The sequence below is a fragment of the Misgurnus anguillicaudatus genome, chromosome 21 (genome assembly GCF_027580225.2).
Source record: "Misgurnus anguillicaudatus chromosome 21, ASM2758022v2, whole genome shotgun sequence".
Taxonomy (NCBI): Eukaryota; Metazoa; Chordata; class Actinopteri; order Cypriniformes; family Cobitidae; genus Misgurnus; species Misgurnus anguillicaudatus.
In genome coordinates this window covers 50,680,979-50,692,515 of record NC_073357.2, presented here as the reverse complement: position 1 = coordinate 50,692,515, position 11,537 = coordinate 50,680,979, and the positions used below count along the sequence as shown (strand labels likewise).

General features: G+C 33.4%; 2 protein-coding genes across 4 annotated transcripts in view; both read right to left on the bottom strand.

Annotated features, from left to right (window-relative positions):
* Positions 1 to 150: 150 nt before the first annotated feature.
* larp7 (La ribonucleoprotein 7, transcriptional regulator) lies at positions 151 to 6,021 on the bottom strand. The gene is made up of 13 exons (XM_055212102.2): positions 5,707 to 6,021; positions 5,137 to 5,354; positions 4,936 to 5,036; positions 4,766 to 4,849; positions 4,504 to 4,668; positions 3,940 to 4,042; positions 2,928 to 3,281; positions 2,471 to 2,618; positions 2,181 to 2,323; positions 1,356 to 1,465; positions 966 to 1,125; positions 738 to 829; positions 151 to 623 (listed from the first exon to the last, which is right to left on the bottom strand). Exons 2-13 carry the CDS (start codon positions 5,342 to 5,344, stop codon positions 546 to 548), a joined length of 1,746 nt encoding a protein of 581 aa, XP_055068077.2. The 5' UTR covers positions 5,345 to 5,354; positions 5,707 to 6,021; the 3' UTR covers positions 151 to 545.
* Positions 6,022 to 8,427: 2,406 nt separating this feature from the next.
* The window catches only part of LOC129449733 (ADAMTS-like protein 1), a 174,913-nt gene continuing 171,803 nt past the window's right edge, over positions 8,428 to 11,537 (bottom strand). For all 3 annotated transcript variants that reach the window (XM_055212099.2, XM_055212100.2, XM_055212101.2), the window contains one exon: positions 8,428 to 10,238. In XM_055212099.2, coding sequence (XP_055068074.2) covers positions 10,132 to 10,238 — 107 coding nt within the window. In that variant the 3' untranslated portion in view covers positions 8,428 to 10,131. The remainder of the gene's footprint in view (positions 10,239 to 11,537) is intronic.

Genomic DNA, 11,537 nt, shown 5'->3' with positions numbered 1-11,537 from the left:
CAGTACTATGTACCCATCAAGGTACTGACATGTTACAAGAAATTTCGCAAAGTCTTTTCATAATCAAAAGAGATGTTTTATGCTGGTTTTATGCTTGATGTGACCGTGTGGCATCCACTGAGAATTGTTTTTACAATAAAGTACTGATGGTTTCAGAAATTAATTTTATTAAAAATGTTAAAAAATGGCCAAAAAGCAAACAAAACAGCAGGAACAGTTTCCACATTTGATCCCGGTGCCATCTTAATAAATGTAACCCTGTTTGGTTGATTTAAAATATGAACCAAATGATGTTTATCTTATATACATTCTTCTAACTGGATCTGAAAACATAAAAAATACATCACGCAAAAAAATATCGGAAATCCTTGAGAGATCAGCAAAACCACAAATCCTACTACTTTAGCAATGTACAAACTCAATCATTTATTACTAAAAGTACAAGTAATTTCTTAAATAACAGGTCTGATGAGCACAAAAACCTTAGTCACAATTCACAGTCAAAGTCATTTGAAACTGCTTTTATAAACGAGATGAGCAATCGCTCATTGATCATCAAAACGAATGTGCTTGCTTGCTTCCTTGGCCCGAGCGATGATAATTTTCTCAGCCTTAGAAATGAGCTGTTAAAAGCAATGAGACAAATGAGAAAACATTAGCTTTATAAAATCTAATAAGCTACATATAGAAACAAGTCAGCATGATCATATCGTAAGGCTACCGAACATCTAATTTACCTTTTCTGTACCACGCCTTTTCTCTCTAGGCCTGTTTAGCTTTGCTTGTCGGTCAACCAAGATCTTCTGCCAGTACCTCTGCTCATGATCACCTATTCATACATAAAACAGCAATCAATTCAGTAAAACTTTAAAAGGGATATTTCTGAGCCTAAGCACAAGTCTTCACAGAAACAAGTAAACCAGAGATGTATAAGAATCCAAGAGATGTATAAGAATCCCTATAACCTGAGAGAAGATCAAGTTTCCAGTTGTATTTTTTCAGCAGTTCTGATCGAGCCGTGATGACTGCCTTCGCATCTTCTGGGCTCTTGAAGCGTATGTGACCCTCTGCATCTCCATCAAGAAAATCCACATATGCCACAGCTGAAATCTCAGACAGTGCATCCTAACATTTGAAATAAAACCAATGGATTTTAAGAAGCATAGTCAATTAATTTGACTTTCATCACATTTGTATAAGCTTTAAAGAGGTAGTTCCTTTGTGTTCAGTAAAACAAAGAAATGTATACAGGTTTGTAACAACTTGAGGGTTAGTAAATAATGACAGAACTTTCATTTTTGGGTAAACTATCTTCTTAAAAACAAAATCTCCACGTTGTAATGTCAGTACTGTACCTTGATGGACTTCTTGCTTGGCAAGGGTTGATCATGGCTAATTTTGACAATGACGCCACTCACAAACTCAGGGCCAGAAACGGGCTCTTTCTTAACCATCTCCTTACAAGCTTTAGGGGGAAAAATAAAATAAATAGTTAGGGGGGATCTAAAGCTATTTCATGCATTCTGACTTATTAACACTGTTTTAAAGGGACACTCCACTTTTTTTGGAAAACATTTGATTTTTACCGTTTTGGAATCCATTCAGCTGATCTCCAGGCCTGGCGGTACCACTTTTAGCATAGCTTAGCATATTCCATTGAATCTGATTAGACCATTTAGCATCGCTCTCAAAAATAACCAAAGAGTTTCGATATTTTTCCTATTGAAAACTTGTGTCTTCTGTAGTTACATCGTGTACTAAGACCAAAGATATTACACAGTGCCCCAAAATAGTACTCTGCTATTGAAATTTAGCAAGGGGACTATTTTCAGGCACTGCGTCTCCTGCATCCATGTTACAGCAGCAAAGTCCTTGATTATTACGCCAAAATGAGAGTATAGTTCCTAGCCATATCAGCCTAGAACATCGCAACTTTTAATTTTCCGTCGGTCTTAGTAAATGATAACTACAGAAGAGTCAAGTTTTAAATGGGAAAAACATCTAAACTCTTTGGTTATTTTTGAGCGCAATGCTAATGATCTAATCAGATTCAATGGATTATGCTAAGCTACGCTAAAAGTGGTACCACCAGACTCTGAGATCGGCTGAATGGATTTCAAAACGGTAAAAATCAAATGCGTAAATCTTGTGAAGCTTATCCCTTGCTAATATTTACTCACAAGCATCATTGTCATTCACTTTAGTCTCCATAATGTCACAGTCTGTTGATTTCTGATTGATCTGAGCGACTGATTTCTTCAGATGTGTCATGCAGCGTTTCTGCAGCATCAGATACTCCTGCTTCAGGTTCAACCATTCTTTCCTGAGAGCAGAACAGAGGACACAGATCATAGATTTTATGATGATAAACATGAAGACAGCAGTACAACCCACTGAATCGACTTTGATTTAATATTGAAAAGTTATGATGAATCTTGTCTGTAACATACGAAACAGACTTTGTTCTTTCTTTGAGAGGACTCTGAGCGGGATGACCTCCTCCCCTATTTTTAATCTCTCCTTGTGCTTCTTCTTTCTCTTCCTCTTGATCTTCAGAACGGAATCATCTTTCTTTTCAGAGCTTAACTGTTCTTCATTCCTGCCTTTAGATGACACATCTACCAAAAAATATGACCACAAGTGATTTTACGCAGTAGATGAATGTAAAATGGCTCCCAAAATCCTGAAAGCCTTTACATACGCCTATCCGCCGTGAACCAGATTTATCAGAATAACGTTAAATCAACCCAACCACAGCAGGGATAAAGTTCTTCTGATAAATATGTAAGAGGCTATTTTTCATTTGTTCAGGTCAAACTAAAATAATTATTTGTAACTAAAAGTTAATTTTGTAACTTTAAAACTGTTATCGGAATTGTATTAGATTTCCAACCCTTATGCCAATTAAAGCCAAACAGTACGAGTACCTCTCATCTCACTCGATTCAGCTTTTTCCTCCTCTTTAATTTTTCGCATTTTGGATGGCATCTCATCCTGACAGTCTCCAGCTGAGGCCTCAGCACTACGGGATCTTCGTCTTTTCTTATCTGCTTTTTTGTCTGTGTTTGTCACTGTAACTGGATTTTCTGTATTGGATTCATCCGCTGATTGTTTCTTCTGCTCTTTGGTGACCTCCTCTGCCTGTTTGGTGACCTCCTCTGCCTGTTTGGCTCCATCTTTGTCCGTCACCTTATCTACCACCATGTCTTCAACAGCACTGTTTTTAAGCTCGCTTCGAGTTCTTTTCTTCTTCTTCTTTTTCTTACCATCTTCTTCCTCATCTACAATTACAAAATACAGAAGATGATAAATGCATGATACTGATCTAGACCTTTCAGGAAAGGTAGAATAGCTTTATTTCTCTTTTGTTTTATGGTAATCGTCTAGACTCTAGAATGAATAAATGAAGAGTTTGGTTCCAAAACACAATAAATCCATTTTGAATAATTTCGGTAAAAACGTGTTTTTGAAGAAAGTGACAAGATGAAAACCACTTTCTTTTACAAACTTTCACATAGCATCTTTAGGTTATAAAAACATAAAAAATTCAAAGGCATAATTTGATTTTCAAAGATTTATTATAAAAACAAATTATTTTTTCCACAAAAATGGAAATTTTCAAAATGCTTGAATTTATTGAATCAATATAATTGTGCATTCATCTTTGCCATGTTATATTCATTTAGTTGACTAGTGGTATACATGGATTAAAAAATAAACATTAATGGCATTAATCAAAATATGAATCATATTAAGAACACTGTCATTGCTACTGTCGTCGCTGACCTTTTTTTGCATAAAATTAAGAATTTGCTTTTTAATACTGACCTGATACAATAGTGATTTTGGCAGTAACTCTTTTTTTAAATGCCGTTTATCGCATTTTGGAACCAAACTCTTCAAATATAGTCAATGTGACAAAGTACACCAATACGTTACCTTGTGTATCCTGGAGAGAATCATAGGGAATAGGCTTGTTCCTATAAGTCCTAGGAAAGATGCCTGGCTTCCTTGGAGCATCTTCTGGAGGATTGTTCAGCATCTATCATATAAAGTGAAACACACAGGGAGTCAGGGTAAATACTAAATATAAATCCCTTGATTGAGACGGCATTTATGTGCGTCACTGGACCACAAAGCCGCACGGGTATATTTGTAGCAATAGCCAAAAATATATTGTATTCTTATAATTTATCGATTTTTTTAATGCCAAAATTTTGTACAATATCTTCATGGTCTCATCTTCAAGATATTTGTTTATCATTAGTAATGTGTGTTGCTAAGGACTTAATTAGGACAAATATAGTCCTATCCTAACAAACAATACATCACTGGAAAGTTTATTTATTTTCAAACTTAAAAATACAACATGACCCTTAACTAAAAATCTGCTTTCTTGTCATAGTAAATTAAATCATGTTTAGTTTTTCAGATAATATTACTGTATATAATATACAACATTTCATTATATTTCCATTATAACGTACAATTACAGTAATTTACCTCTACAGCTTTCTGTGCCTGTTCTTCCGTTTCAAACTCCACAAATCCGAAACCTTTAGAGTCGCCTGTGGACTTGTATCTGGGAATACTAACATAAACCACATTCCCACACTTGCTGAACACTCGCTCTACCCAAACGTGCGTGACCGTCTTCGGAAGCAGCTCCTGAAATGCAACAATTTTAATACATTGTTATGTAGGGCATTCACAAAACAGACTGCACACAAGGAAAAAATATGGTGAATTTTTTTTAATCAATTACCACATAAACTGTACGGCCGTCCACATCTTTTGGACATTCACCGAGCGGATTCTTCCGTCTCACATGTGTTCCCTCCAGATTTACCTCCAATACAACAAATATCACAATTATTAGTTTATAAAACAGAAGTAAAATCCTTAAACATCACAAGAAGAAAAAGCAAATCACACCTCCACTACTGCTGAGTTTTTAAGAGCCCTGGCAATTAACTTGGTATCTGTAGTCAATTTCTTCATTCGGTTGAATGATGCCAACACGGATATGTCAATATCTGCAAAGAAACAATTTTTTGTTAACACATTACAAAATGTAAACATGTTACATGAACATAATCAGGCAAAGAAAGCGCACAAAAGAAAGCTGATACATACACCCATCTCTTGTCTGTTCAATGAGATTCTTCATGAATCGATCCTTGTGAAGATTCACATCACCGAACCAAAACTCCACCTGCTTCTTAACATCAGCCAGCAGCTGTTTGACTCGAGATCTCTTCTTCTTCTCATTCTCTCGCTTCTTCTCGGAGAGATTTGAAGAGGCTGCATCCCCTCCGGTGGGAATCTTTTCTGTGTCAATCATTTTCCTACCACTGTTAGTAAGGAATCACAACAAGAGACTTGTAAGGTTACAGAAGCAGATTGTAAAATTGTTTGCAGTAAAGAAAAGTAAGGGACATCATTAGAGAACCTTAAAATATATGTACTGTACCACAAAGTGGTATGAAGCTTAGATATAAAACACACTTGTTTCGCCTCACACATTAATACAGTCAACAGTTTATTTTCTAAAAATCATTTTAACGTCATATTAAAATATCACACAAACGTAGTTGTAACGTTATTGATGTAAGCGTTAACTCTCTCGGTTACTGAAATTACACAAACAGCATAAGACAAACAGCATGTTGAGTTACTAAATCACCGCAAAACGCTTTGACTTACCTTCAACTTATCACTTTCAGGTCAATTTTCTTAAGGCTACATGACAATGAAACGCGTTGTGTGCTTCAGTCACACGGCTATGAAAACACTGTCTGGCGTTGACTCCGTTACAATGACAAGTCTCTCTGATTTTAAAACGCTTTATATGCATATATGTTTATTTAGATACGTGCATTGTTGTTGGTCACCCACAATTTTAACTTTTGGGGTATTGGTTTTATGATTTATCCCAGTACATTGATGAAAACGCCGTGCAAACGCGCAAAGTTCTCTATTCTATGTCGCACCGAGATGACGTAGATGCAGCCGCCGCGAAATTTAAAGAGGGCGTATTTAGATGAGAGGTCAGAGTGCCATGAAACTTCTTTGTCTTTGGACATCATGGGGCGTTTTCCCAGTTATCCTACACTAAAATAAATGTAAGAGCTGTCCAAACTGAAAACAACTTGCACTGATATATCTTAAAATACACAAGTGCCTTTTATTTTGCCTCAAAATGTACACAAGTAATGTTTTAGTATAGCTGGGCATAGATTAATCTAGATCAATCTCATACAAAATAAAATAATTTTTTTGCATAACATTTGAGTTTGTGCTGTGTGTAATCATTATGAATATATAAATACACACACATTAATGTATGTATTTAAGAAACATTTACATGTGTATATATATTAATTTATTTATATTTGTATATATTCTAAATTATATATAAATAAAAAAACAATATTTAAATAAAACATTTCTTAAATGTATATATATGTATGTGTGTGTGTGTGTGTGTGTGTGTGTTTAAATATACATAATATTTACACACATCACAAATTCATATATTATGCAAAAAATACTTTTATTTTGTATGAGATTAATCTAGATTAATCTATGCCCAGCCCTAGTTTTTAGTAAGGTATGTTTGTTAAAACTAGTTATATTTCCTAATTAAACTAAACCCTAGTCCTGCAACTAATCCCTGCCCGGGAAAGCACCCCCATATGATTTATTGTGATACTGCCCTTAAAGTTTTATTTTATTTTTTCCCTCTCTTTTACGCTTTATTTAAGTTCACTGTAAAAAAAATTCTGTAGAAATTACAATGTTATTGCAGCTGGGTTGCCGGTAATTTACTGTAGATTTAAATGTATGTAATTTACTGGCAAGAGTTTGTTCAAAGTTAAACACATTTTTAAATATTAACAAGTCTTTATCTTTTCAGAATAAAACTATACAATGACAGCTTCATGCAAAGCATTCTGGGAACCAGAAATCATTATCAACCTTTTTCTTGCTTCAGATTTTGTTTCCCAGAATGTTTTGCTTGATGCTGTTTTTTAGTTTTACTCTGTAAAGACAAAGTCTTAAATGTTTAATGTTCATTTAACTTTGAACAAAATGTTGATAGAAAATAACATAAATTTTAATCTATGGTAAGTTACCGGCAACCCAGCTGCAATAACACTGTAATTTCTACAGAATTTTTTTACAGTGGTCATGCAAATTATGATTTCAAATTTCTTTCCATTTATTTTCTGTCTTTTCTAAATAATTTATTAGTTATGCTGTGTTGAGCAACTCTACTCTTGTAAAATGTATATTTGCCGTTGTTTATATATTTTTGTATTCAATAAAAAAGGGTGTACATTCACTTACCGTCATATTCCTTTTTTAAATAACCTTAAATTTTATTTGGATGCCGTTATCCTCTAGCAACTTTAAAATCCATCATATTTTGTAATAATGTTTATGCGATTTTAAATGTTATAAAGTAACTGACTGCGTTCTGTGGTGGTTGATAGGCTACCCATAGCCTATAAGAATAATGAATATGCTCTTATTCAGCGTTTCTGTCTATCTCTTGGTATGATTTTGTGATATAAGTAATGTGTTTATCATTTTTTTAAAGAGGTTATTATAATAACACGTTTTAAGAAAATGGATCCTTTTTTTACTTCAAAGCCCCCCTTACTCAACATTTTACCCAATAAAAGATTTAATAGCTTGACACAACTGGAAATATGTACATTTGTTATAAACATAAGCAAAGACTAAGAAATCCCTTACAAAAACTTACCATATAAAAAAAATTCCTTGTTGCACTTACATTTTTAAGTTTAATCAACTTGAATTTACAATTCATTTCAACTTTCTTGACTAGTGAGGAGTTGCTTTAATATAAAGTTGAATTAGTTTAAAGTCACAATAAAACTGAAGTAGAGATTTCCTTATTTTCCCCATTGTGACCTATATCCGAGTGAAACACCTTCTGAAATGAATAAAAGGTAGGGCTGGACTTGAATTCGTCCATCAACTGATTGGATCATTACACTGTAAAAAATACTTTGCTTATTTTCCTTAAATTTTTTGAATGAACTTGGATTAACAAGTCATTTCAACTTACTATTATTTATCTTGACTAGAGATGAGTTGTTATAACTACAGGTGAGTTGTTATAACTTATAAAATTAAGTTGACTTTTCTCCACTATATTTTATAAGTTGTGACAACTCATCTTTGTAGACATGACTTATAAATCTGAGTTGATTTAACAAAAAACTTTTAAGGCAGCAAAGAATTTTTTACAGTGTAGAAGTTGGGTCATGTTGCTGTTTGCTGCCTCATTATTAAGTTGGCAGTTTAGCAGTACTTTTATCCAATGTTTACTTGTTTAAAAGGAAATGATTGAGAAAGAGAATAAAAAGTAAATTACATGGCCAATGCACTGAATAGATGTATGGAATGTATTTCACTTTATTAGTTAAAAAGTGACTCTTATTATGTACAATGAGAACCAAGGCAGATTAGGACACTGCTGCATGCATTGATTCTTTTATAATAGACACAACTTAATTTTCATAAAAACAACATCTGAATTGGTTTTCATTTACAGAAAAATTGCACTTATACAAATTAATAAATACAACTGGAGTCATATCACCACTGCTTAAAAATAAAACACAATAAAAACCTCCAAAAACATACAATCATTTTCAAGACCCATTTGTATAATTGCTTAAATATATGAATCTTAGGTACTTACAGGAGTTGTGTTGAATAAGTGACAGCACTTAATCATGTCCAAGCATTTCCCATTGTTTTTTACATTTCATTTTCTTTTTTAAACAATATTATAAATTGGTTGCTGTAAAGAGACCTGCCATTTAACTGCCCTTTCAAATGTAACATGAGCAGATAAGCAACATGATTTCGACAGCAACAAAGTATATACATAACCATGCACAGTGGTTAAAGCTTCATCAACAAAAAGACAAAAGTCTAAGAAAGCAAGAAAAAACAAACAATCAAGTCTCATTTTAAACATGGACCTGGAAAATATCAAGTGCAAAACTTTTAGGATTCCCATTTTTCTGTCCAGTGAAATCAAATTTATACAGGGCATTGTGGCAATTCTCAACTAAATGTAAGTATACACACAACAAAACAACGCAGCCGCTGGTGTTTTATGTCTATAATAAAACAACTACAACTGAAAGTCAGGATTTGTGCCTGTAAACATTGATGGGTTCATAACAGAACTACATGAGTTCATTGTTATTATTTAAAAGCGCTATGGGCTTTGCATGTTTGGGAAATTTTGGCTTGTCCTTCAAAAGAACATTGTGGATTTACCCTGGATAAAAAATCTGTTCATTAGGGGTCATTGAATAAGCTGTCAGTTACATTGTCATTCTCCTGACCCACCAAAAACAAGACTCTGAGACCTGCTTTATTTTAAAAGCAAAAGACTGGATGACATTTGCAATTGAAATAATTCACTCATTGGATTATGTAGGATTTAACCAGAACGTGTACTGTAATTTCACTGGAAACAAAAGCTAATGTTTTCTTTTACCATTATATACAGTATTTTACATCATGGATATCTATCATATGTTTTCAGCTCTGTGTTGAAAAGTCTTTTAATGAAAATGTTGAAAAGTTGGTTCTACAGTTTAGCATTTCATCACATGTATATACTCTTCAAAGACCATCTTTCTCAATTAGGCAGTTAGTGGTGTAGTTTAAGCATATAAAATAATATGCAAAAACTCCAGTTTATAATCCTTTACATTTTTTGACAGTGTCTATGAGGGAGCCATCAACATCCAGTGAATACTAACAAAACTCACATATCTGCAGACTATAAGAAATAGCCAACATGTTAAAAAGAAAAAAAGAAAATATACTTGTAATTTAAAGCCTTCACTGAAGTCAAAATAAAGTTAAAGTCTGTTATTAACATCCAAATATTTGTGCTCAGTTTCTTTGTGTCTTCTTTAGGGCCGCTTATTGAAGCTGATGTCTCTGGAATTCACCAATCCCAGGGATCCTAACCAAGCACACACCCTGGTCCTTAAGGGCCCATTTTGGGTTACTTGGAAGTGTGCTATGGTGATGTCATTTTATCCTAAAATTGTCCTTCTCTGTGTCTCAGGTGTCTCTGCATGATTGGCAGCAGCGTAATTTAAACTGGGGCAGTGGGCAAAGATCTAGCTGTCGAACCTTCTCGCAGTACCTAGTGCTGTCCCGACATTCACCTATAATTACAAAACAAAATGAAAGTAAACATATTGACCTGTGTGAATACAAGGGAGACTTTTCATGAATTTCCTTACTGTTTTTGATGATATAGGACTTGATAAGCTTAATATTTCAGTTATATAATATTAGGTTTTTTTGTGTTGTGCTGATCATGGTTTTGTTAATTGACGATTTCTCATTTTACAAGCAAACTGGCTTAGTTTAAAAAACAGGTGAAACTGGCCTTAGCAAAAAAACTAAAAATAAAACCTGTAGCTATTTGAAATTACAACAAACACATCTTACACACAATGATTAAAGATGCAACATACATGTGGTATCAGCAGTTGTATTAAATTATATTTATTGAACATTTAGGTATATATCAGAATTATAAATTTTCTATCATTTAGGATTTAAAGAAAAAAAATAGCTAAATAAAACAAAATAACTGCACAAAAAAACACCAAACAGGCTAAAAAGCGCAAATTCATTTCCTGACAACAGGTGGCGCTTATCACAGCAGAAATACAGTATACCCTTAACAAATCAGTGCGCACTTACAACCTGTGCTTTATCAGGCATTATACTTAGATAGGACAAAAATAAAATGCCTTTGAGACTTTTCTCGAGACAGAGACACATTTATATAACAGCCCTGTGTCCATAACAGTGATCGTCTGAAATTAAACTAAAAATCACATGTGTATCGATTGTGTGCTAGGGAGCAAAAACTGTCCGGTCACTATTTATGCCTAGTTGATCAGTGCATCTCTAGTTTTTTTTATGGTTCTAATGCAATTAATGTTTTCTTTAATAAAGTATTATGGTACCTACAAACCTTTTATAATAAGGTGACCAGATTTTTTAAATGAAAACTGGGGACATTTCTTAGTTCAATGGTCAAAATATCTTTAAATCTCATTTGTTGTTATCTATGAATGAAAAAATGGGGACTTTTTTATTTAGTTGTGGGTTTACTGCAAAAAAATGACTTACTTGGTTGCCTCTTACCTAATAGTATTTTTGTCTTGTTTTTAGTACAAATATCTAAAAATTCTTAAATCAATATGCATTTTCTTGATAAGCAAAATCCCCTTTAAGACAAAAAATCTAGCTTTAAGACAAAAAATATTAAATTGAGATAATTGTTGGCAGATTTTTTTGCCTGTTTTAAGCACAAATTTGCTATTTTTGGTCTAAAAACTCTTAGGTCATTTTGCTTATCAAGAAAATGCATCCTGATTTAAAAATATTTTTAAATTTGTACTAAAACAAGACAAAAATACTAAGTAAGAAAGTCATTTTTTTCTGTA